At 42.3% G+C, this 21,366-nt stretch overlaps 1 protein-coding gene across 6 annotated transcripts in view; it reads right to left on the bottom strand.

The window, feature by feature from the left end:
• Window positions 1-605: 605 nt before the first annotated feature.
• Window positions 606-21,366, bottom strand: part of CNTN4 (contactin 4) — a 1,023,175-nt gene continuing 1,002,414 nt past the window's right edge. For all 6 annotated transcript variants that reach the window (XM_070359500.1, XM_070359495.1, XM_070359496.1 and 3 more), the window contains 7 exons: window positions 20,047-20,117; window positions 18,768-19,002; window positions 16,142-16,254; window positions 15,395-15,581; window positions 14,850-14,962; window positions 6,177-6,345; window positions 606-3,244 (listed from right to left, as the gene is read on the bottom strand). In XM_070359500.1, the coding sequence (XP_070215601.1) occupies window positions 3,144-3,244; window positions 6,177-6,345; window positions 14,850-14,962; window positions 15,395-15,581; window positions 16,142-16,254; window positions 18,768-19,002; window positions 20,047-20,117 (989 nt within the window). In that variant the 3' untranslated portion in view covers window positions 606-3,143. The remainder of the gene's footprint in view (window positions 3,245-6,176; window positions 6,346-14,849; window positions 14,963-15,394; window positions 15,582-16,141; window positions 16,255-18,767; window positions 19,003-20,046; window positions 20,118-21,366) is intronic.

Genomic DNA, 21,366 nt, shown 5'->3' on the forward strand with positions numbered 1-21,366 from the left:
CCCCTATGAGTACATGATCAAGGTGCTCTTGTGGCTAACATAAATTGATCAGACTCTTCTAAGAATTTGGATATTGAACAGAGTGGCTTTGAAATCAGAAACAGAGCTAATTCAACCCAAAACAGCTCCCCCAAAAGACTGCAAATTTCCTGCAGGTTCACCCCCAGGGTGGCCTGCTCCTTAGTCTCACCAAGTCTTGGGTATTCAGTGTCTCCATGGCTCAGGTGATCTGACCTGCGTCATTCCTTTATGTTTGCTCAGGTAAGCCAGAGTTGTTTCTGTTGCTTGCAAGCAGTGAGCCTAACCTGCAACAACCATGAAAACCAACAAATAAGACACGTTTGGGTGAAGGTGCCTATGGGGCACTTTTAAAAAAATACCTTGAGCTTGGTCAGACTCAGCTAATCCAGGGCCTTATTTATCAGATGATTAAGCTGAGAGATTCAAGGACTTTTTCCAAGGTTTCAAATCAGAAGCCAGGCCTTCTGACACTTTCCACCACCTTGCAAAACAGTGACAGTCTCCTCTGATTGGTTTGCTGGGGCACACAGGCGGGCAACTGATGCAAAATGCTACTTCAAAGACCCCTTCAATCAATTAATCAATGATTATTTATTGCAAGGCACTGTGCTAGGCACTATGGAGAGTACATGGAAGATAAGACCAAAGTCCCTGCCCTCAAGGAGCTTACAATCTAGTTGGGAAGACAAGGCATACATACAAGGAAAATTAAGTAACAATACAGGAGTTGAGTTAAAATGCAAGATAACAGTACAAGAGACTTCCAAAAGTAGTACCTGATTAAATTACTAAGTGAGGGGTATTGACAGGGCTTGCAGCTCATTCAGAGGAAGGAGGTCAGCGAGGGTTGGAAGGCTTCACAGACAAGCTGGGGCTGGAGCTACCCTAGAACAGTCAAGATCGGGGATTAAAGAAGAGTGGGGGTATTTCAAGAAGGGGCAGCCAGATGCCCAAAAGGCACAGAGGTGAGACCAAAAGCAAGTGGTGTTCGGGGGCCAGTGAGGGCTCTGTGTGGCTGGGTATGGACTTAAGTTGTTATCAGATTAACAAGGGCCTCAGGTTTAGATTTTATCCTTTTAGCAATGGGGTTGGAAGAAACCTTAAAACAACAGATATCCTTAGATTAAGTGTAGAAAAGACTGAGTTAATCCAGAGGATCTACTCACGTTTGATCTTCAGGAGATTTATTTGTGGATTTTTGACCCTCTCTACTTCCAAAGAGGACCTGCAATGGTGTTTTCTCTGGGTCTTCTAGGTAGGGATCGTGGCCAGAGACTTTTGAGTCCCTCTAGGATCTTAAATTATAACTAGCACAAGGGTGAGTGAACAGATTCCCTGACAGGCAGGCAGGAAAAATGCTCCCAAAAGACAAGTATCTTTACAAATGACAGAATATTTATTAACAATACCTTTAAAAAAAGATTACATATGCTAGATCACTGGTAAATATCATTAACACTGGGGTTGGGAACTAGCTGGGGTGTTATTTTTTTTTTCATTCATTTTATTATTTTGTTGATTTTTTTGTGTGTGTGATTTTAAATTTTGTCTTATTTCAACATAGAAGTAACCATATCAAACTAAGAAAGGAACACAGTTTGAAATACTGACAATATATTTTTCCCAGTTACCACCCTAGTTTTTACACAAGTGGGATCCTGATTATGACTTTATTGGATAAATATAGCTAGAAGGTTGAAAAGTTAACTTATACTCTTTGTAAGCAAAAATGACAAATTACAGGCAAAATTTGAGCTCTCTGAGAAAGAAGAAAAGGTGCAGTGTGTTTACAAGTGAAAATTTTTATAGAAAATTTCATTGCATTTTATTTGCACTGTTCCACTAGTGTCAGCTTACAAAACCTCCCCCGTTATAACAAATAGTTCTTTTCATAAGAATACGGTTTTGTTGATATTGTCATTTTCCAATATGTGATTTTAAGACGTAGAAGATAAAGCTTATAAAGCAACAAGGCTACCTACTGCAAAACAGGAGAATCATCGAGATACCATACAGTTGTACTAAAGATCTCTTATAGAGTCAGGAAAAAAATTCTTTGTGGCAACTATTTGCTGAAATAGGAGAAATCTGCCAGACTCCTTACATAATTCTGATTTAAAAGAAGGGCTCTATCATTAAAGAGATACACATATTATCTATAAGAGATTTTGTAAAGAAGTTATGAATCCATTGACAGAGAATTACTCTTTTCTTTGTTAAATGTACATTCAAAACAGATACATTTAAAGATAGTAAAATTATTCTTTATCCTTTGAAAGACGTGGTTGACTATAGTAACTTTTGGTCTATGTTACTACAGGATATGTAACTTCCAGTGTCATGGCTAAGATAATGCTACTACAAAGACAAGGCTAACTTAGTCGAGGGAAAAGAAAGTCTTACCGTACGATGCTAAATTCAGGGGTGGGAGTACTGCTCAAGGTACCTCTCGGGCAGTTAGTTTAGGTTTTGAGATTGCGGCCATTCCTGAAATCATCTCAAGTTGTGTGGAACAACAAAATTCACAACAGGGCTGGAAAACATATTGTACAATGGCTAAACAACTTGATTCAGTGCATCAGACATCCCGTGAGTCATTCCTACACAGCGGCCTTAAGTCACAGACAATCCTTCAGCTGCGCTGCGTCTAGACCCTTGTAGAACCATACAAGGAATCTGCGATGTATTGACCAGGGTGAGTTTCCAACTCTGTCTTTAAAGGAAATACTTTCAAATAATAATCACATGATTGTGTTGCCCATAGCATTTTACAGCAGAGGAAAAAAATTAATATCTACATTTCATGTTGACTTTAAAAAATCCTATAAAACACTAAATATATAATAAAAAATATGCATATAAGGACATATGTAAACTGCTTTGGTAACATCATATTACAGATGTCTTCAGTGCATTGCAGAGTTTCCAAAGAAACTTCAGACAAAGCTAGATTTGCTTTGAGGAAGTACTGTAGAATGCCATTCCTAAAGAAGCAAAAAACATTTTTTTTTCCAGTAATAAGATGTACTTGAACAACAATATTACTTAGTACTGGGCGTCTTCAAAACAACTAGCTAAATGTTGCTTATATTATAAAGAGAAAGTCCTTCGGAGAACTGTTGTCATAAACTGGACCTTGCTGTGAGGGAGATCATGATGGTACTGATGGCCGACAGCGTGCATGCATTTGAAGTGGACGGCCCGGCTCCTCTTGCATAGGCATCTGCAGAGAGAAGACATTCACTCAGTATCCACTCACCCTGGCAACAAAGGGAGGCAGGACATAGGGCTCTTGGAAATGGAAGAACTGTCTCAAGTCTATTGGAAATGACCATCTCTCTCTCTCTCTTTTTTTTTATTTTTAGCCTTTTTCTTTTTGGGGTATAGCCAATTTTAAACTTTTTCTTTTATATTGGGGTATAGCCAATTATGGGCTTTCCAGGTGGCACTAGTGGCAAAGAAGTCACCTGCCGATGTAAGAGACATGGGTCCGATCCCTGGGTTGGGAAGATCCCCTGGAGGAGGGCATGGCAACCCACTCCAGTATTCTTGCCTGGAGAATCCCACGGATAGAGGAGCCTGGCGGGCTACAGTCTATGGACTCACAAAGAGCCGGACACAACCGAAGCGACTAAGCCCAAGCCAATTAACAATACTGTGATAGTTTCCAGTGAACGATGAAGGGACTCAGCCATACATACAGATGTGTCCATCCTCCCCCAAACTCCCCTCCCATCCAGGCTGCCACATAACATTGGTCCCTGTGCTAGACAGTGGACCTTGCTGGTTATCTATTTTAAATACAGCAGTGTATACAGGCAACCATAAATTTGTTCTCTAAGTCTGTGAGTCTCTTTCTGTTTTCTAAGTAAGCTCACTTGTATCAAGACCAACTCTTGTTGACTGTTTTAGTCTCTGTTCTATGACGCCCTAGCTATGAACTTGGGAGCAGGTGGTAGACATCTCTGGACCTCTATTTAAGCATTTGTTAAGGGAGGGTGTCCACATCTAACATGAGAAGAAACTTCAAAATAACTGCAAACACTACAGATAAATACTAGGATATCAATGATGCAGCAAAATAAACATTGATGTTCTCTTTCGAATTCAAGCTTTGTGCTGGGCACAGAGCCATATGACAATTCCTACAAAAACCCTGAGAGCCTCTGGTATGGTTATTACACAATTTAACAGATAAGGAAACTGGGGCCCAGAAAAGGAAGATAAGTCTAAGATTATCCACTTAGTAAAGACCTGAATTGGGATTCCAACACATATATATCTAAATATACCTATTTTTTCCCAACAAAATAATTTTTTAAAAACTTTTCCTTATATGTCTTATATTGTTTTCACAGTAAGAAGTTACCAACCGTCATTTGAGTTTTATCAAGATTGTAAGATCTCTAACCATCAAAATGGAAAATCTCTTGAGAAAGAGACCATGTTTTATTCATGGCTACAGCCTTATCATCTAATCATTATAACAATAAAATTGCTTCAAATATGTTTTTGTAATGAATTAAATCAAGAATTATCAATCTTAAAAAACAGTTCTTGAAATGATAAGCAAGTATGAAGTCAGATTTTAAGAAGTGAGATAAATTAACCCCAAAACAAACTCCAATCTTGTGTTTTTTGTGGCCTGGAGATTACTTCCACATCTCACCATAAATTTGGTTCCTTTCAACAGAAGTTAGAGCCTCTTCTGAGATGTAGAAACCAATTCTCCCCAGTGTTTGCAAAGAAAAAAATGTGTTACTATTTGCATGCAAAAGAGGTGTAGTAAATATAAACCTCATCTGGAAGATGACAAATTACTCCTGAATCTGGAGCGTGTTCTTGGTGCAGCCTACATTTCCCACCAGAAGTCCTGTTCTATTCACTAGCAGTAACAAGTGCTTATTCAGAAGGGGGAAGTAACCAGTGAACATTTTCTTTTCTGATTTGAGGCATCCAAATTTGATAGATGCAGTTAAAACTGGTGGAGTGGATACTTTACTGTAACTGGATACAGCAAGGATACTAGACCCTTTCCTCATCCAACGAATAATAAAACGGATACTGAACAAAGGGACTGATGCTCAGGACTCTGTAGCAAGGATTGTCCATGATTTAAAATCTCCTATCTCCATCAATGACTTGAAAGTTCCTATCTCCAGCCTTCACTGAACCCCTTACCTCTTGACTAGTAAATCCAAAAGCCAATGAAAATCTACACTTATATACCTAATGGCAATCTTCTTTGTTTTATTATTGTGGTAAGACACACTTAATGTAAAGGTTACCACTTTAACTATTTTAAGGTGTACAACTTCAGTGGCCTTAAGTTCAGTCCAATGTTGGGCAGCCAGGACCACGTCTAGTTCCAGAACCTTTTTATCATCTGAAATGGAAACCCAGTACCCCTTAAACCACAATGAACACCACTGGCCAGTCACTTTCAGTCACCGATCTGCCTCTATGGATTTTCCTATTTTGCCTTTAAAAAAAAATTCAAATAAAATCACACAACAAAAAATAATATGCTGTTGAGATAGTTGCAAACACAGTATTTGAAAAATAGATTGAATGTATTTGCCTAAAAAAAGAACACACACTTCAACAGTTTTGAAAACAAAGATATTCTTGACTATATGTAGACATGTGTGCTTATGTACATATGTTACATACACAAGTTCAAAATAAACAGTTTCAAGCTCAAAATATTTTCAGCCAAAGACATTAAATTATATTGTATCACTAGAGACAGGCTTCTAGAGCAATTTAAAGAACTCTTTTTTGCTTCTTCCTCCTAGGTCACACTTTTAACTTTCTAAGCTATAATGTGGGGGTTACTGTAGCTGTAAACCACCTGGGTCATATGGAAGATCCTGGGTGACTGATCTGTGGCCGCTTTAACCTGATTATTGATTGTCAAGTGATTAAATCCTTATTACGTCAGCCAAGACAAGTCAGACTGTCTTTTGCACAAAACTATCTGTGATCAGCAAATATCAGTTGTCTAAGGAAGGAGGATGTTATCGTCCATTTTTATCACGTCTTTTTTTTTTTCATGTTTAATTTCATCTGAGCTCTGGCTCACTGGGAGGCTTAAGCAATAAGGCAGACAGGGAGAAGGGAGGGGAAAAAAAAAGAGAGACAGGCATTCTTACTTGATATCTTTGGAATTCGAATCTGTTCACTGCTGCTGCCATCTCCTCCATCACTGAATGGCTTAATTTCTATTATATAATCTTCGTCAAAAGGCAAAGAAAGCTCCACCGATGTTTTGTTTGTTTCAATGACAGATGTGCTGCTTTGTCTGCTCCATCTGTACAGGACCTGCCAATATGGGAAGAACAGGTGTCACCTGCTGTCCTCACAAAGGCCCCCAGGATGCGGCATTCTCTTGTTTCCACCTCTGGGCACCAGTGAAATGTGGGGATGCTGCAGTTGTCAGGCTGCCCACATGCATTTGGAAGGCTCATTTACAGCAAGGGGCATGTCTGCAGCCGCCATTTATTTCATCACGAGGAAAGAGTTGACAGACAGGCTCACGTGGCATGGTAGCAGGGCTGGCACGAGCCTAATAGCATGCTGTGTGACCTCACATAACCTCTGGAGGCTCAGTTAAAACACCTGAATAGGTGGCTATACAGAGCTCAGTTACATAGAAGCGTCTTTGGCATCAGAATAGATTTGGCTGCTGTGTGACCTCGGTCCACTTACTTTCCCGCTCTGAGCCTCAATGCCCTCATCTGTAAAATGGGGACAATAATACTGACTTTCCTGGGAAGTCTTCAAGATTGCACAGGATTCAATAAAATAAAGGACTCAAAGAAAGCATGTAAGACTGGTATCTATGAAGTCTTAAAGGAAACAAGAGATACAAAGATAACTTGGCAAAGGTTAGAAGCAAAAATCAGGCATGATAAACTATCATTATCAATCCTTTGGAAAGAGGACATTTCAGCACAGGAAGAGCGTCTCTAAAAGGCAAGGGCAGAAATCCCCCTTTTTTCCCTCCCACTGGGAACCCTTTTAAAGCTACATAGAAAAGGGAGGATGTTATAGGACAATTACTGTCACTCTTGAAATGTCTGTAGCTCCTATAGAGTCACTCACACATCTTTGTTTACCACTTTGGCTTCTGCTGGGCCAGAGTCTAGGCTGGTAGTTTACAGGATGAGATGGCTAACTAGCTCCTTGGAAAATACACTCACCACATGGCATTGCCTACCTTGGTCATCAACAATCCCTATTAGCAACTAAAGATAAAGGCCCAGAGAGGTGTACCTGCCTTTCTGGATATAACAATTGTGATGAGAACTGTCCCACAAATGTTTTCTGTTTACTCTGAGCCAGACACTCTACTGGCACAGCTATGCTTAATGGTGACAGCATCTGACAAGACAGGCGCTATTTTTTGTGTCCACAGAGGAGGACACTGAGGCCCAGGGATATTGCAGAGCTGGTGAGTGACAAGATGAGGGTTTCTAAGCCCATGCTCTTCAACCACTATAACTCATCATTTCTCTTGATATTAAAAAAAAAAAATAAGGCTGGGTGACATGAATGGTTCCAGGTCCTGGTTCTATGTTAGAAGCACTTAGGGAACCTGGAAAAATACCAATACTCTAGTCCAGTGATCTCCAATATTTTTGGCACCAGGACTGGTTTCATGGAAGACAGTTTTTCACAAATTAGGGGTGGAGGGAGGGTAGTTTCAGGATGATTCAAGTGTATTATATTTACTGTGCACTTTATTTCTATTATTGTTACATCAGCTCCACTTCAGATCATCAGGCATTAGAAAATGAGGTGCGGGAACCCTGCTATAGGCCACTGGTTCTCAACTAGGGTGGGGGGAGTGGAGGAGCAATTTTGTGCCCGGAGGGGGCATTTGGCAAATGTCTGCAGACATTTTTGGTTATCACAATGGCTGTTGCTAGTGTTGTGAGTGCCTGGGTCCTCATATAATACAGAGGGCAGTCCCCACAACGGAGAGTCATCCACCTTGAAGTGGCATCTGCGAGGAGGCTGAGGAATTCTGCTCCAGCCACACCCCAGACCTCCATGTCAGACTCCAGAGAAGAAGGGTCCAGGCCATGGTATGTTTTTAAAAAGATCTTTAGATGTTCATTCAGGGAGTCATGAATGACATCAGGGTTCTCAAACCTAAGCTTGTATCAGAGTTGACTGGAGGGCCTCTTAAAGCATCTGTCACTGGGCTCCACTTGAGTTTGATTTCATAGGTCTTAGTTGGGACTTGAAAAATCTGCATTTCTAACAAGTCCTCAGGTAATACCATTGCCTCTAGTCCGGGGGCCACACTTAGAGAACAATAAGACTAGCTCATCTTTCCCTAAGACCCACTGCTGCCACTGTTTAGTCGCTAAGTCCTGTCCAACTCTTGCGAACATGTGGACTGTAGCCTGTCAGGCTCCTCTGTCCATGGGCTTTACCAAGCAAGAATACTGAAGTGGGCTGCCATTTCCTTTTCCATGGAATCTTCCCAACCCAGGGATCAAACCCGGGTCACCTGCTTGACAGGTGGATTCTTTACGTCTGAGCCACCTGGAAAGCCCCCTGAAACCCACCATGAATTCTAATTTGCTGAGGTCAAAGACATAGGGTCACTCTACTATTGCAAGAAAACCCAAACACAAGAGAAATGCATCAAATTCCCTAAAATGGTTTAGATCCCATTTGTTTCCTGGCATTTCATCACCTTTATTTATGTCTCTCTAATACAAGGTGGAAAACACAATTTCCTTAGGGTGGAAAGATTCATAAGCGTCCCTCTTCCTTCTCAGGAGTATCAGTTGTATCAAACTCAGCATCCACTCACTAATGATCAGGCTCAAATAAATCCTGAGGCTCATCCAGGACTGTCAGAGCATCTCATCACAGCCCTTCAGGAACATGGGCTGGCTGATGGGATGCAAGGGCACATCTGGCTTTGAGGAATAAATTGCTTCTTTGATTTACCTCTGGTCCTTGCCAGAGCACAGAGGATTCAACTAGTTTCAAATATAAATCCAAAAGAAACACTTACAGGAAAAAACAGCCCTTTTATCAGCACTGCTTACTAGTCGTGTAACGTTGGGGGCTGAGCTGCGTGCATCTGTGCTAAGTTGCTTCATTCATGTCCAACTCTTTGCAACCCCATGGACGGTAGCCCACCAGGCTCCTCTGTCTTTGGGGATTCTCCAGGCAAGAATACTAGAGTGGGTTGCCTTCCTCCAGGGGATCTTCCGAACCCAGGGATCAAACCTGTGTCTCCTGTGGCTTCTGCATTGCAGGCGGATCCTTTACCACTGAGCCACTGGGGAAGCCCTGGGGGCTGCGGTGGAAGCTAAATAAAGGCCTGTAAAACCTTTATTTACACCACAATGAAGCTTATTTCAGCTTTAGTTCTGCTGATTGACCTTAGCCCAAGCTTAGTTCAGCTGATTGACTTAAAGGCAGTGTTTATATTTCCTATAATCCACGGTGGAAGACAAAGAGAAAGAGTAAGTTCGTGGGAATAATGAAAATAGAATGAAACATTATTGAATGCTAATCATGAGTTTCAACATCATATACCTTGAGATAGGCACTATTAGTATTCTGATTTTCTTTTTTGGCCACTCTGCATGTAGGATCTTAGGATCTTAGTTACCTGACCAGGTATTGAACCTGCTCCCCCTGCACTGGAAGCGTGGAGTCTTAACTCCTGGATCATCATGGAAGTCCCTATTCTGATTTTAAAGATGAGGAGTCTGAGGCCTAGAGATGTTCAGCAATGTGCCCAAGGTCTTACAGCCAGTAAGTGGGGGACACAGGCAGGGTGGGTTCACAGCCTATATTCTTAACTGAGACCAGCTTGGCCACCACTGTGGACAAACAGCTTTCATTTTCTGGTCTCTGTTTCCATGAACACAAAACAAAGGGGGTTAGAGAGCAGAAAGCTCATGGCCCATAAGTCACATTTGGCTTGCACATTTTAACTATTTGGCCCTTGGTGGGTTTACTTTTTTTTAAAGTTAGATGTCACCATTTAAAAACCAAGAAACTATACATAATAAAATTTGGGGTTCTACTAAAACCTGGAAGATATGGCCGCATTGGTCTACATTCCTGTCTGGAAACAACTGGTTGGACCTTAGAAGTTACTACATTTTCTGGACCATCACAAAGTCTATAGGTACCATGGTCTCCAGCACGCCCTATTATGTCATGATGCTATGCGTCTACCTCAGGACCTTTGCACATCCTGGTCACTATTCTTGGAACACTCTCAGAGAGCTGCTTATCTCACTCCCTCCTTTTTTCATGGCTCAATTGAAATGTCACCTCTTGATAAAGGCTTTCCCTGGGCTTTATTTAAAATAACATCTTTCCTATCTATCCACTGTCTATTCCCCTCACTCTGAGTTATTTCTCTTGGTAGTACTTTATTGATCTATTTGTTTACTTCTGGCAGGCAAATCGGAGAAGGCAATAGCACCCCACTCCAGTACTCTTGCCTGGAAAATCCCATGGATGGAGGAGCCTGGTGGGCTGAAATCCATGGGGTCGCTAAGAGTTGGACACGACTGAGCGACTTCACTTTGACTTTTCACTTTCATGGCATTGGAGAAGGAAATGGCAACCCACTCCAGCGTTCTTGCCTGGAGAATCCCAGGGATGGAGGAGCCTGGTGGGCTGCCGTCTATGGGGTCGCACAGAGTCAGACACGACTGAAGTGACTTAGCAGGCAGGCAAATAACTGAGGGGCTAAAAGGCGGGACTCTGGATCCATACTGCCTGTATTCCGAGTTCAGGTCTTCAATATACTGTGTTAATAACACTGTATCATGTACTTGGGTGTTGCTAAGAGAGTAGATCTCAATGTTCTCACCACAAACAAGAAATGGTAATTAAGTGATGGGATGGAGGCCTTAGCAAATGCTATGGTGGTGATCATATCACAATATATAAATGTATCAAATCAACACAATTTTACACAATATTTACACAATATTATATGTCAATCATGTCTCAATAAATTAGTGAAAAAAATACGAGCTATAGGAATAAGGCAAGTTACTAAACTCTGTGCCATGAGTTATTTATCCATAAAACTGAGGCTAATAACTGCACCTGCTTCATGGGTTATTACAAAGTTAGAAAGAATTAGACCAGTTCTTGGCACGTTGTCTCATTGGAAAAGACTCTGATGCTGGGAGGGATTGGGGACAGGAGGAGAAGGGGACGACAGAGGATGAGATGGCTGGTGGCATCACTGACTCAATGGACATGAGTCTGAGTGAACTCCGGGAGTTGGTGATGGACAGGGAGGCCTGGTGTGCTGCGATTCATGGGGTCGCAAAGAGTCGGACATGACTGAGCGACTGATCTGATCTGGCACATTTATTGACGATATTTTATTGAAAGAATTAAGCCACCTTAATCCATTTACATAACCTGCCTGGCTCTGTTTACTTTGTGATACTGAAACCAGACACACTGTCTTTTTAGTTTAAGTGTCATAAAGTAGCTCGACAATTTGTGCTGAAAGAGTACTTGGGGCCTTAAACTTCCTAAAGTCGACTTCTTTTGTGGACTGTTTACCCAAGCAGAAAACCCACAAACCTAGACAATTTAGGTAGAAAAACACAGATACACACAGATATGCACCAATGTATAATTTTTATAGAACTATATATCCTGAACGCTGACACTGTGCGTGTAGCATTTCAATATCTATAACCAGGTATGCTGAGATCCCTTGGGATCTAAATGAGGATGCGTAGGGAGTCTGGTTCCTCCAGTCCCAGCTCTAAAGAGAAGGGAAGGAAATGAATCGAATGGGAAGTCAAGAAGAAGTCAGAAAGGCCCTTTTCCACCTTGTTACTCCTTCATCGCCAGCACCTGAAGCCACCTATTAGTGATGCTCCCTAAGGCATGAGATTCCCACCCTCGGGCGCCACTAGATATTCCATAGATACAATTTGGCTCTACAAAGCACAATGAATCAACATGAAGGCCTAAATCCATGGTTCTCCTTGTGCTATCTTTTTATTATTTCCTGAGATTGTCCATTCCTCAATTTCAGGATAGGTCTCTGTATCTTAAATTGTAATGTCTTTTTTGTTTCCTTTTTTTATTTTAAATTAAGTCTGTGGTTGAACTCTTGTGATGAATATATGAAATAAATACATACTGGGTTGTTCTACCAAAAAAAAAAAATAGTTTATATCATCTGATCTGCTGCTCACATCTGCAAAGGTTCCATGCTATCTGGCTGTAATTTGTTCCAATGTTTTCTTCTAGTTCTACAGGAGTAAAAATTTCCCCAAATACTGTGGGAAGCCCCAGTTCTTTTCTGGGAGGTGAACATTTCCTTGCCAGCCTTGTGCTGCTTGATTCCCTCACACCTGCCTGATTCTGTGCTGCACGGGGACCCTTCTAGATGTCTGTAAAAGTGTCTGTTGAATTAAAAAAAAAAAAAAAAAAAAATATATATATATATGAGGGCCTCCTTGGAAAAGTGCTAATAAGACAAGTTCATATGAGTTTCGGAGAGAGGGCGGGAAGACAAAGAAGTAGCAACTAAATGATACTCATTTTTCAATTCTTCTTCTAAAAATGCCTATAATCTTTTAGACTCGGTTCACTGAAGCAGACTTCAGCTTGTGTATACATCTCTGCCCTGTGGAAGCTGATGGCACTCCAAGTCCTTTTACTCAACAGCCTTCGGTTTTTGCATTTGTAAAATGAAGGGCTTTGGCTGGATGATCTCCGGGATTTCCTGCCCAGCTAACATTTTGCTTGGTTCCCTGAAATTCTTTAGGCAGCTCCCTGCTGTTCAATTTTATTTCAGCACCGGTTTCAACATGCAGTTTAAAAGCTAGTAAAAGCTTCTCTCATGGAACTCATGCCCCTCCTCAGGGAGTGCTAAAGCTTTGGGATTTTTATTGTGTTTTCTCTCTCCTGTTCTACTAGCTGACACTGGAAGCCAGGAGGAAGACTTTCTGTCACCTGTACTTTTTTCCTTCTTTCCTTTGGTTTGGTTAAATTAATTCAGGCCAATCACATCTGCATCTCTTTCATGCCGTGTTCAAAGTCCCGGCAGTGTCAGCGTGGGTCAGAGAACTGTGAGAACCCTCTTCACTCTTGCCTTCTTTCTTTGCTTCGTTTCAGTCCTTTCTCTTTCATCTTCCAGCCTCCCAAACCCCATGCCTCTCTCAAGTTGGATAAAACTAGTTGGATGAACTCTTTCCAATTATTTCACACTAAGAGACTAATGATTTAGGAGTTCAGGAGATGAGGGCTCCCTTCTCACACCACTGTGGAGAATGCATCCTCGGCTGGAGAAATTCAGCCAGGGACCATTCAGGCTACGTGCTCATGAGGCCCACTGTCTGAGGATTCACAGTAAGTCATCAGCCAATTACAGTTATCCAAGAGGATGGAAAGTACTTTTAAAAATCTGACAAATAGTGAGAGCTCTGGCCACCAGGGAGGCTTCTCATCTCAGACCCGATTAAGGATGCAGATGTAGAAGGGGGCAGTCCCAAGGAGAAGGAATAGAGCCGTAAAGGCTTGGGGGAAATGAAGACACTGGCAGATTTCTCCTTTAGCAAAAGAGAAATGCAGTCCCAGAGAGGTTACGTGATTTACCTAAAGTCACATAGTGACTAGAGGATCAAGACATGGTTGTTTTTGCTCTAGTCTGTCAGACCCTTCTAGAAAGTTTACTTTTAAAAAGGGATCCAGTGGAAGGTTGTAGATCAGTTCTTAGGGACTATTTCCCTGCTGCAGAATATAAATCACTGTGGCGCATGGACAAAGGAAAACGGTCCATAGGAGGGAAGCTTTCCGAATCCTCTAATCACACCACTCAAGGCTAACTGTGTCAACTCCCAGCCCTGGCTTCACAACGAGTGCCTGACAGCACTGTCAGTGTGCTGCTTGCCACAGCTCCGCACGAAAATGTCACAAAATAGCAGCATACAGGCCTGATGCATCCTGCCGACTAGTTCTGTTCGGCCTGTGTTGCCTCAAATGTTCTTTAAAAGTGAAACAAAACAGGATACTTAAAATGCCTTTTAATTTTAATGACTGCGGCACCACAGCTACAATCAATTTCCTTTTCTAGTTTATTAAAGTCAGGCCAACATTTATAGGATCAGGTAAATGAATTTCCTAAAAAATTCTTGTGTATATGTGTACATCCGAATCCATATACACATGCATGTATATGGGCTTCCCTGGTGGCTCAGTGGTAAAGAATCCACCTGCCAAGCAGGAGATGCAGGTTCAATCCCTGGGTCAGGAAGATCCCCTGGAGAAGGAAATGCAACCCACTCCAATATTCTTCCTGGGAAATCCCATGGACAGAGGAGCCTGGGGAGCTACAGTCCAGAGGGTCGCAAAGAGTTGGACATGACTTGGTGACTAAACAACATCAACAATATCTCCATAACAAAAGGGACATGACCAAAAATAATTAACCATTACTAACACTGAGAAGTTACTACTGTTGATTAAAAATGTGATCAAGACAAGAACAAAACAAAACTGACTTTGGAGATATTAAAAATGTGGATCTTCATGATTTTTTTATAGACCCAAACACAGGGTCTTTAACCGCTTCCGATTGACTCTGCCTGAGACTGAAGTTTAGGCGATTCTCTCAATCCTGGTCAGTTGTCAGGGACCATTTATAAAACTCAGACCAAACCACTTTGGGGCAGAGATGCAGAAATGAGTCTGTGAGAGCATCATCTGCGAAAGTGAGGACAGATTCACGAGAACAGCGTGCCCCCATTAACAGCAAGAGTATAGGTGCCTTAGCAAAAAAAGAAATTACCCACTTTGTATCCTTTTACTTCTGACTCATTATCCAGGGCCTTCACTTGATCCCAATTGAGGATAATTTTGGAGTCCGATGAATTCCATATGATGTTTCCGGGGGGTTGACTTGGCGCTATAAAAAAAAATTAAGATATACGAAGTCACAGATTATTAAGTCTCAATGGATTCTGAGGAATATCTCCTTCCTAGAATTCGAGAGTGGAGGCAATTTAACGGGCTATTGCACTAATATGTGTCTTCAAGGTCACTAAAATCTGACGAGATACAGCGCTGCAAATGGAAAAAGATTCAGTTGGTCGCCTAACATTTATAGCTAAAAGAAGTAGCCCTTCCCAGTGAGGAGAAAACATTTATCTTTCTGTCCTCCAGAGCAATGAATTTTGCATGGTATTCGGGAAGGTTCAGTTAAAATGCTAAGGTAAATCTGAATCTCCATAATGATACCAATTAGTATGCAAATGATCACTGGGAGGTAGGGATGGGCAATGAACTTGGAATATGTTTGATGAATCCCTGAAATATTTCTGAGCAAGAATATTCTTACGTGGCTTTCTTGTTGTCACGTTGACTGTTGCACTGGCGGGGCCTGTCCCAGCAGAATTATATGCCTTGACAGCTAAATGATACAGGGCACTGCCTTTTAAGTTGGTGATTTTTGTTGACGTCTGATTTCCTATTGTTCGTATTTTTCGAGCATTCTCTTCTTTGTCATCATGTCTCCAATATTTAACCTGAGATAACACAAAGGAAGACCTTGGATGTCATACCTATTGGGGATACCTCCAATGTGATTTTTTTTTTCATACAAGATTCTTATGACAGTGTTAATTTTCTATATAGCAAGTCATAAGCAGAGCCTTCAGAACCAAGACCTTTGTGTGCACTGAGAAATAACTGGCAATAAAAAAAAGGCCCCCTCTTTGTTCTGAGCTTCAGAGTGAGATGGGAAATTGCTACAACCACTGTTGCTATTTCTCCCTCCCTGACCCCCACCTCGTTTTGAGGCCAAGTGATCCTGGGTGTATCAGAAATCAAAGCTCAACTTGCCAACCATCTTATATATTCTCAGACCTGCATGTGTTTGGACAGAGGTCTCTGTAATTCAGAAAGGAGGAAGCTCACAGCAGAATGCTCAGTGCCTTCATCCGTGCTCCTCTAGAAGCCACTGTCTTCTAAAACAAATGTCTCTACATGGAACTCGAGGTCTTTTTTCCATCTGTGTGTGTGTGGAAAGATCTCACTGAGGGGTACAGACCCTTACCCAGAACCAAGGCACCCATCTCTTGCTTACCTCATACCCTTGTATCCGACCTCTATTCTTCTCCATAGGGGAGGCCCAGAAAACTTCAATGTCTGTTGCAGAAAGACTTCTGGCAAAGATGCTGGCTGGTGGTTTGGTGGGTTCTGCAGATGAGTGTGGAAAAATTTACAACTCTATCAGCTATATTCAAATAAGGTTCTGGATACTGGCATCATAGATGCAAAGAATCCATTATTGTAGACTAATCTTCACTGATCATGACCCAAACATTCACTTCACAGAGGACCCAGGATTAATGGCTGGGAGGGGGTGGTGATGGAGACGGTGCTGAAGAGAGCTGTTCAAAGTCTTTGGCTTCTGAATTTAGGGTTAAGTGAAAAAGACTCTGACGCTGGGAGGGATTGGGGGCAGGAGGAGAAGGGGATGACAGAGGATGAGATGGCTGGTGGCATCACTGACTCGATGGACATGAGTCTGAGTGAACTCCGGGAGTTGGTGATGGACAGGGAGGCCTGGTGTGCTGCGATTCATGGGGTCGCAAAGAGTCAGACACAACTGAGCGACTGAACTAAACTGAACTGAACTGGAAGGGAAATAAACCAGGAAACTGAAGTTTAAGAGCCAAGTTCTCCTAGCCAGCAATTTATTTAATATACATCCTTCTTAATTAGCATTTGTCATAGGTGAGAGTTCCACTCGCTGTTATGAAAATGAGAGAGACAGAAAACAGGAGAATGAACTGACTTGACTAAGTTACAGGAGGGCTGGGTGACAGTTCAGTTCTGCACCACCAGCTGTATGTCTTGGACAAGGCGTTTATGCTTTCTGGGCCTTAGCATCCTTAGTTGCAAAGGAGAGTCTAGACCAAGTCTGTCCCCCACATTTCAGTTCTTTTTGCCAGATTTCTGCCAGAGCTATGTACCATTTTTATGTGAAGGTTTTCCTGTCAGTGGTCTTTCTTAAGGAAAAGCTTAGGCATATTGGGAGCTGTAACTTCATGAAATTCTGGTTTTGATTTGATGGCTGTAAATTTTCAGATGCAATTCAAACCAATATATAACTATCAGATATTTTTAAAGGTTCACCTAGAACCATTAACAGTAACTTGTGTGCTCCTTCTGAAATCCACATTATGTTCCAGCACATGCTGGAGGTGGAGGCCACTAAGGTTGTGTCTATTTATAATAATGTATTATTCTATCTGCGTGTTAATTCACTCAGTATTTATTAGGGGTCTGTGTGGCATACATGTTCAGACACTGGTGACACAAAGGTGAAAAAATAAATATCTGGCCCTCAGGAAATACACCTTAGTGAGAATATAAAACTGTAACTCAAAATTTATAATACATTGAGATGAGAATTATAACAGAGGAATGTTACGGTACAAGGACAAAGAGAAGCAACTCAGTCAGCTGGCCTCAGGAAATGAGAGGAGGCCTTAGTTGTTCAAGTTGAATTTTGAAAGATAACTGTGAAATCACAAAGTGGGCAAGGCGGAGAACATTAAAAGAAGTTGAAGCATATGCTAGGGACTCAAGGTTCTTTGGATAACTGCAAATCCTCTGGCTATGGTTGGAGCATGGATCATGCAGGGAAATGAAGCAGAAAAGAGAGGTGAGGGTGAGATCATGGAGAACTGCTGAGTCTAAGGGGCTGCCTTCTCTTTCTGTACAGAACGGACTGCATCTTCACTTACTCCAAATCAATGACTCAACTTGCAACTGCTTTAATATGGTCTCATTCTGAATATCAGCTTTGAAACAATGAAGGCGAACGCCGATGGAAATGAAGGCCATTATGCAAGGCATTCTAAGAGCAATGCTAGCACTGAGGCAGTACAAATAAATGAGAACCCCTCAACGTGCTAACACCATGGGTGACAGTGAGAACAATCACATTGCTTCGTGACTCTCTACTTAATAACAGAATAATTTTTGAGTATACTATGACATATGAAAAGTGGTAAGAGGAAATGCAAATTATATTTTGGTGTTCACCTAAAGCTACAAAATATAATTCTGTTGAAAGTAATGTTATATACAAATGGGAGATCTTCTATAGTGCTTGTGATTTTGGTCCTTAGCAATGGAATTAATAGTGGATATCCATTTGTTTCTATATATCATGGAGTTGCTATCTTTCTAAGAGATTGGTGGAAGACAATGAAATGTATTTTTCATACTACACTTTTCTCAAGTCAGGATATGCCTTCAATTTATGGGTAGTGCTAAATTGATGGCACATCCTGAAATCAACATCTAGGGCTTCCCTTGTGGTCCAGTGGTTAGGAATCCACCTTACAATACAGGGGGGACACTGGTTTGATCCCTGGTCCAGGAAGATCCTACATGTGGGGTGTGTCGGGGGGTAACTTAGCCAGAGCACCACAACTACTGAGTTTGTGCTCTGGAGCCCACCAGCCACAATTACGGAGCCTAGCAGCAGCAACTACTGAAGCCCTTGCACCCTAGAGCCCATGCTCAGCAAGAGGAGAAGCCCACACACCTGCAGTGAGAAGCCCGCACACCACAGCTAGAGAGTAGCCCCTGTTCTCTGAACCTAGAAAGACCACATGTAATGACGAAGACCAGAGCAGCCATAAATAAATAAACAAATGAATAAAATCAATCTTAAAACTGAAGAAGCATCATACCTTCTTCTGCAGAATATACCACTGTGGTGGGACTGAAAGGGCCCTCTCCTTTATTGTTGAAAACACCCACTTTAACCTCAAAAGGAGAGAAGGGACGCACGCTCTCATTCCTGAACACGTATCTGGAGGCATCAGCGGAGGCCAGCACCGTCAGCATCCAGATCATTTTGCCGTAGGGTCGGAAGGCCACCACGTAACCAAAGCCTCTGCCGTTCTGTAACTCCTCAGGGACCGTCTGTGAAAGAAGGGAGGTGGTCTTCAGAGACTGCAGTAGCTTGATTCAAACGCCACATTGTCTTATTCCACCACCACCCACACCCCCATCTTGCCTCCATCCTATCTCATCGTGGGTTTTGTGGAGAGTCTTCAGTTTGGGACTTGCCAACAGTCTAGCTTCGATATTCAGAGGGGACTGCAGCAGGAGTTTAAAAAAGTCACCGTAAACCTGCAGTGGAGAGCCTGGCTTCCTGATGTGGGAGACCAACTCTGAGATTGTTGGAAATGACGGTGGGAGACACTGGACAGTTGATCTAAAACCCAACATTTCCAACATGTACCATCCAACATGATTCTTCCTCCAGCGTCACACAGATACTCAATGAAGCAGCTCTCATCAAAGAAGTGAGGATCATCTCGCTCAGCCCAAATCTTCCCTCTCAGCTCAGAAGTGCTGACCGGGAAAGGGTGAGTGGTTTATCTCACTGCTGGGGCTTTGGTTAAATGACAGATTTGAACTTCCGGGCTTGTTGTCTAGAATCCTTCAGAAACATTTAGAACTTTTGCTGAGACTCTGACTTCCTCTCTCAAAATCAATTTTCAATAAATGAGTGACTAATAAACCTCTACGTTTTTTAAAAAATAACCTTACACAAGAGGGCTCCAGCAGCAAAGTCAACCCCAGGAAATTGTGTTAGCACACGGAGTCTAATGTGCACAATTGGCCTTGAAGTAATTCAGGAAAAAAAGAAAAAAACTGGTTTTCTTTAAGCCAGACTTCTTTTATGTATAATATTACATACACTTTTTTTTCTTGTGTTGTCTTCCCTTTCATGATTGTTTTTTTCTGTGATGAACTGAATTAAAACTTAACTCCATAATCGATGGGCAAACATCATCTCTTCCTGCTGACCATTAATGTTGTGAAAGGGAGTGTCTGCACTCAAATGGATTTTAGGTGTTAAAAACAGAGGAGGAAACTTCCTAGATGTGTTTAACACAGAATAAAATGATAAGATAGCCTGGACTAATGTGTGTTGCTGTTGTTTCATGATTCATTTACCTCCCAGGTTATAACCAGTTCAGATTTGCTGCCTCCACCACCACTGACGTTAGCTGGGGTGACTTCGGGGACTGTTGAGGAGAAAAAACAAGTCATGTCAGGTGACAAAGGCCAGGAGGGCCACTACGGTGGCTGGGCTGAGGTGACCCACTCTAACAAATACTCAGATGTGCATGGCTTTGTTTTCTGAGGTCAGAAACGGTATGATCAAGGGGTCTAAAGCATCAGTTCACAGAAATGAAATATACCAAGGAAATCGCTATTCCATAGTGACCTATTTCCCATTCAGCAAGGCACATCTATTATTGGACAAGACTGAAGAATGGTTCAGCTCCACCCTTAGAGGCCGAGGTTCAGGGGGATGAGAAAAGGACCGAGGTTCTGGTTCTAATACTTGGGTAGGCGTTTATTAACCACATGGCAATACATGAAGGAGAGACGATACACACTCCGCCCAGGCAGAGTTTACAGTCTAGTTGGGGGGGCAGGAGCACACGCAGGATGATTACAGAGCGAGGTCGACAGCCAACAACAGAGCCGCACAGACAGAACGGAGGCGCGCGGCAGCCTTCGGCAGCGCGGCTGCTCAGAGCAGGGCTGGGCTAATGGCTTCTCGGAGCAACGTGAGTTGTGAGCTGGGTGTTGAAGGAAGTGGTGGACAGAGGTTGACCTCTGGCTCACTGTGCTTAAACTCTTTGATCCCCAGTTTTCTCTGTAAAAGAGGGGAAATTTGGCTAGCTTTGTCCTCAGGACTGCTGAGAGGAATTAATTAAATTATGATTTCACAGTGGGGGAGGAAGCATGGGGATTATTGGCTTATCATCATGTAAGTGAACAGCTCCAGACAGAATCTGAAAATGTCTGGCTGGGGTAGAGATGTGGTGCCTGGGTATGTCCCCTTGGATTAAGACAGTGAAACAGATCTAGATGGATTTGTGTCCAAGAGTAGGGTCAGAGGCCCCATTTGCTCTGGGGCTTTGCTCTTTCTTCAACAAACACTGAGGATGAGATGGTTAGATAGCATCACTGACTCAAGGGACATGAGTTTGAGCAACCTCCAGGAGATGGCGAAGGACAGGGGAGACTGCTGTGCGGCAGTTCATGGGGTCACAAAGAGTCAGACACGACTGAGCGACTGAACAACAATAACAACGACAAACACTGTTCTCATCACGGTTGGGACCTTCACAGAGACCCACACCTAGGCCTTCCACGCCATGTGAGACAAAGACAAGGAATGCTGATGAATTCATACTCTTCTCTCCCTGCGTTCACCCAAGCTGTGTATACAGAAGTTCCTACTGAACTGTTGATCCGGCT

The sequence above is a fragment of the Bos mutus genome, chromosome 22 (assembly GCF_027580195.1).
Source record: "Bos mutus isolate GX-2022 chromosome 22, NWIPB_WYAK_1.1, whole genome shotgun sequence".
NCBI classification, from domain to species: Eukaryota; Metazoa; Chordata; class Mammalia; order Artiodactyla; family Bovidae; genus Bos; species Bos mutus.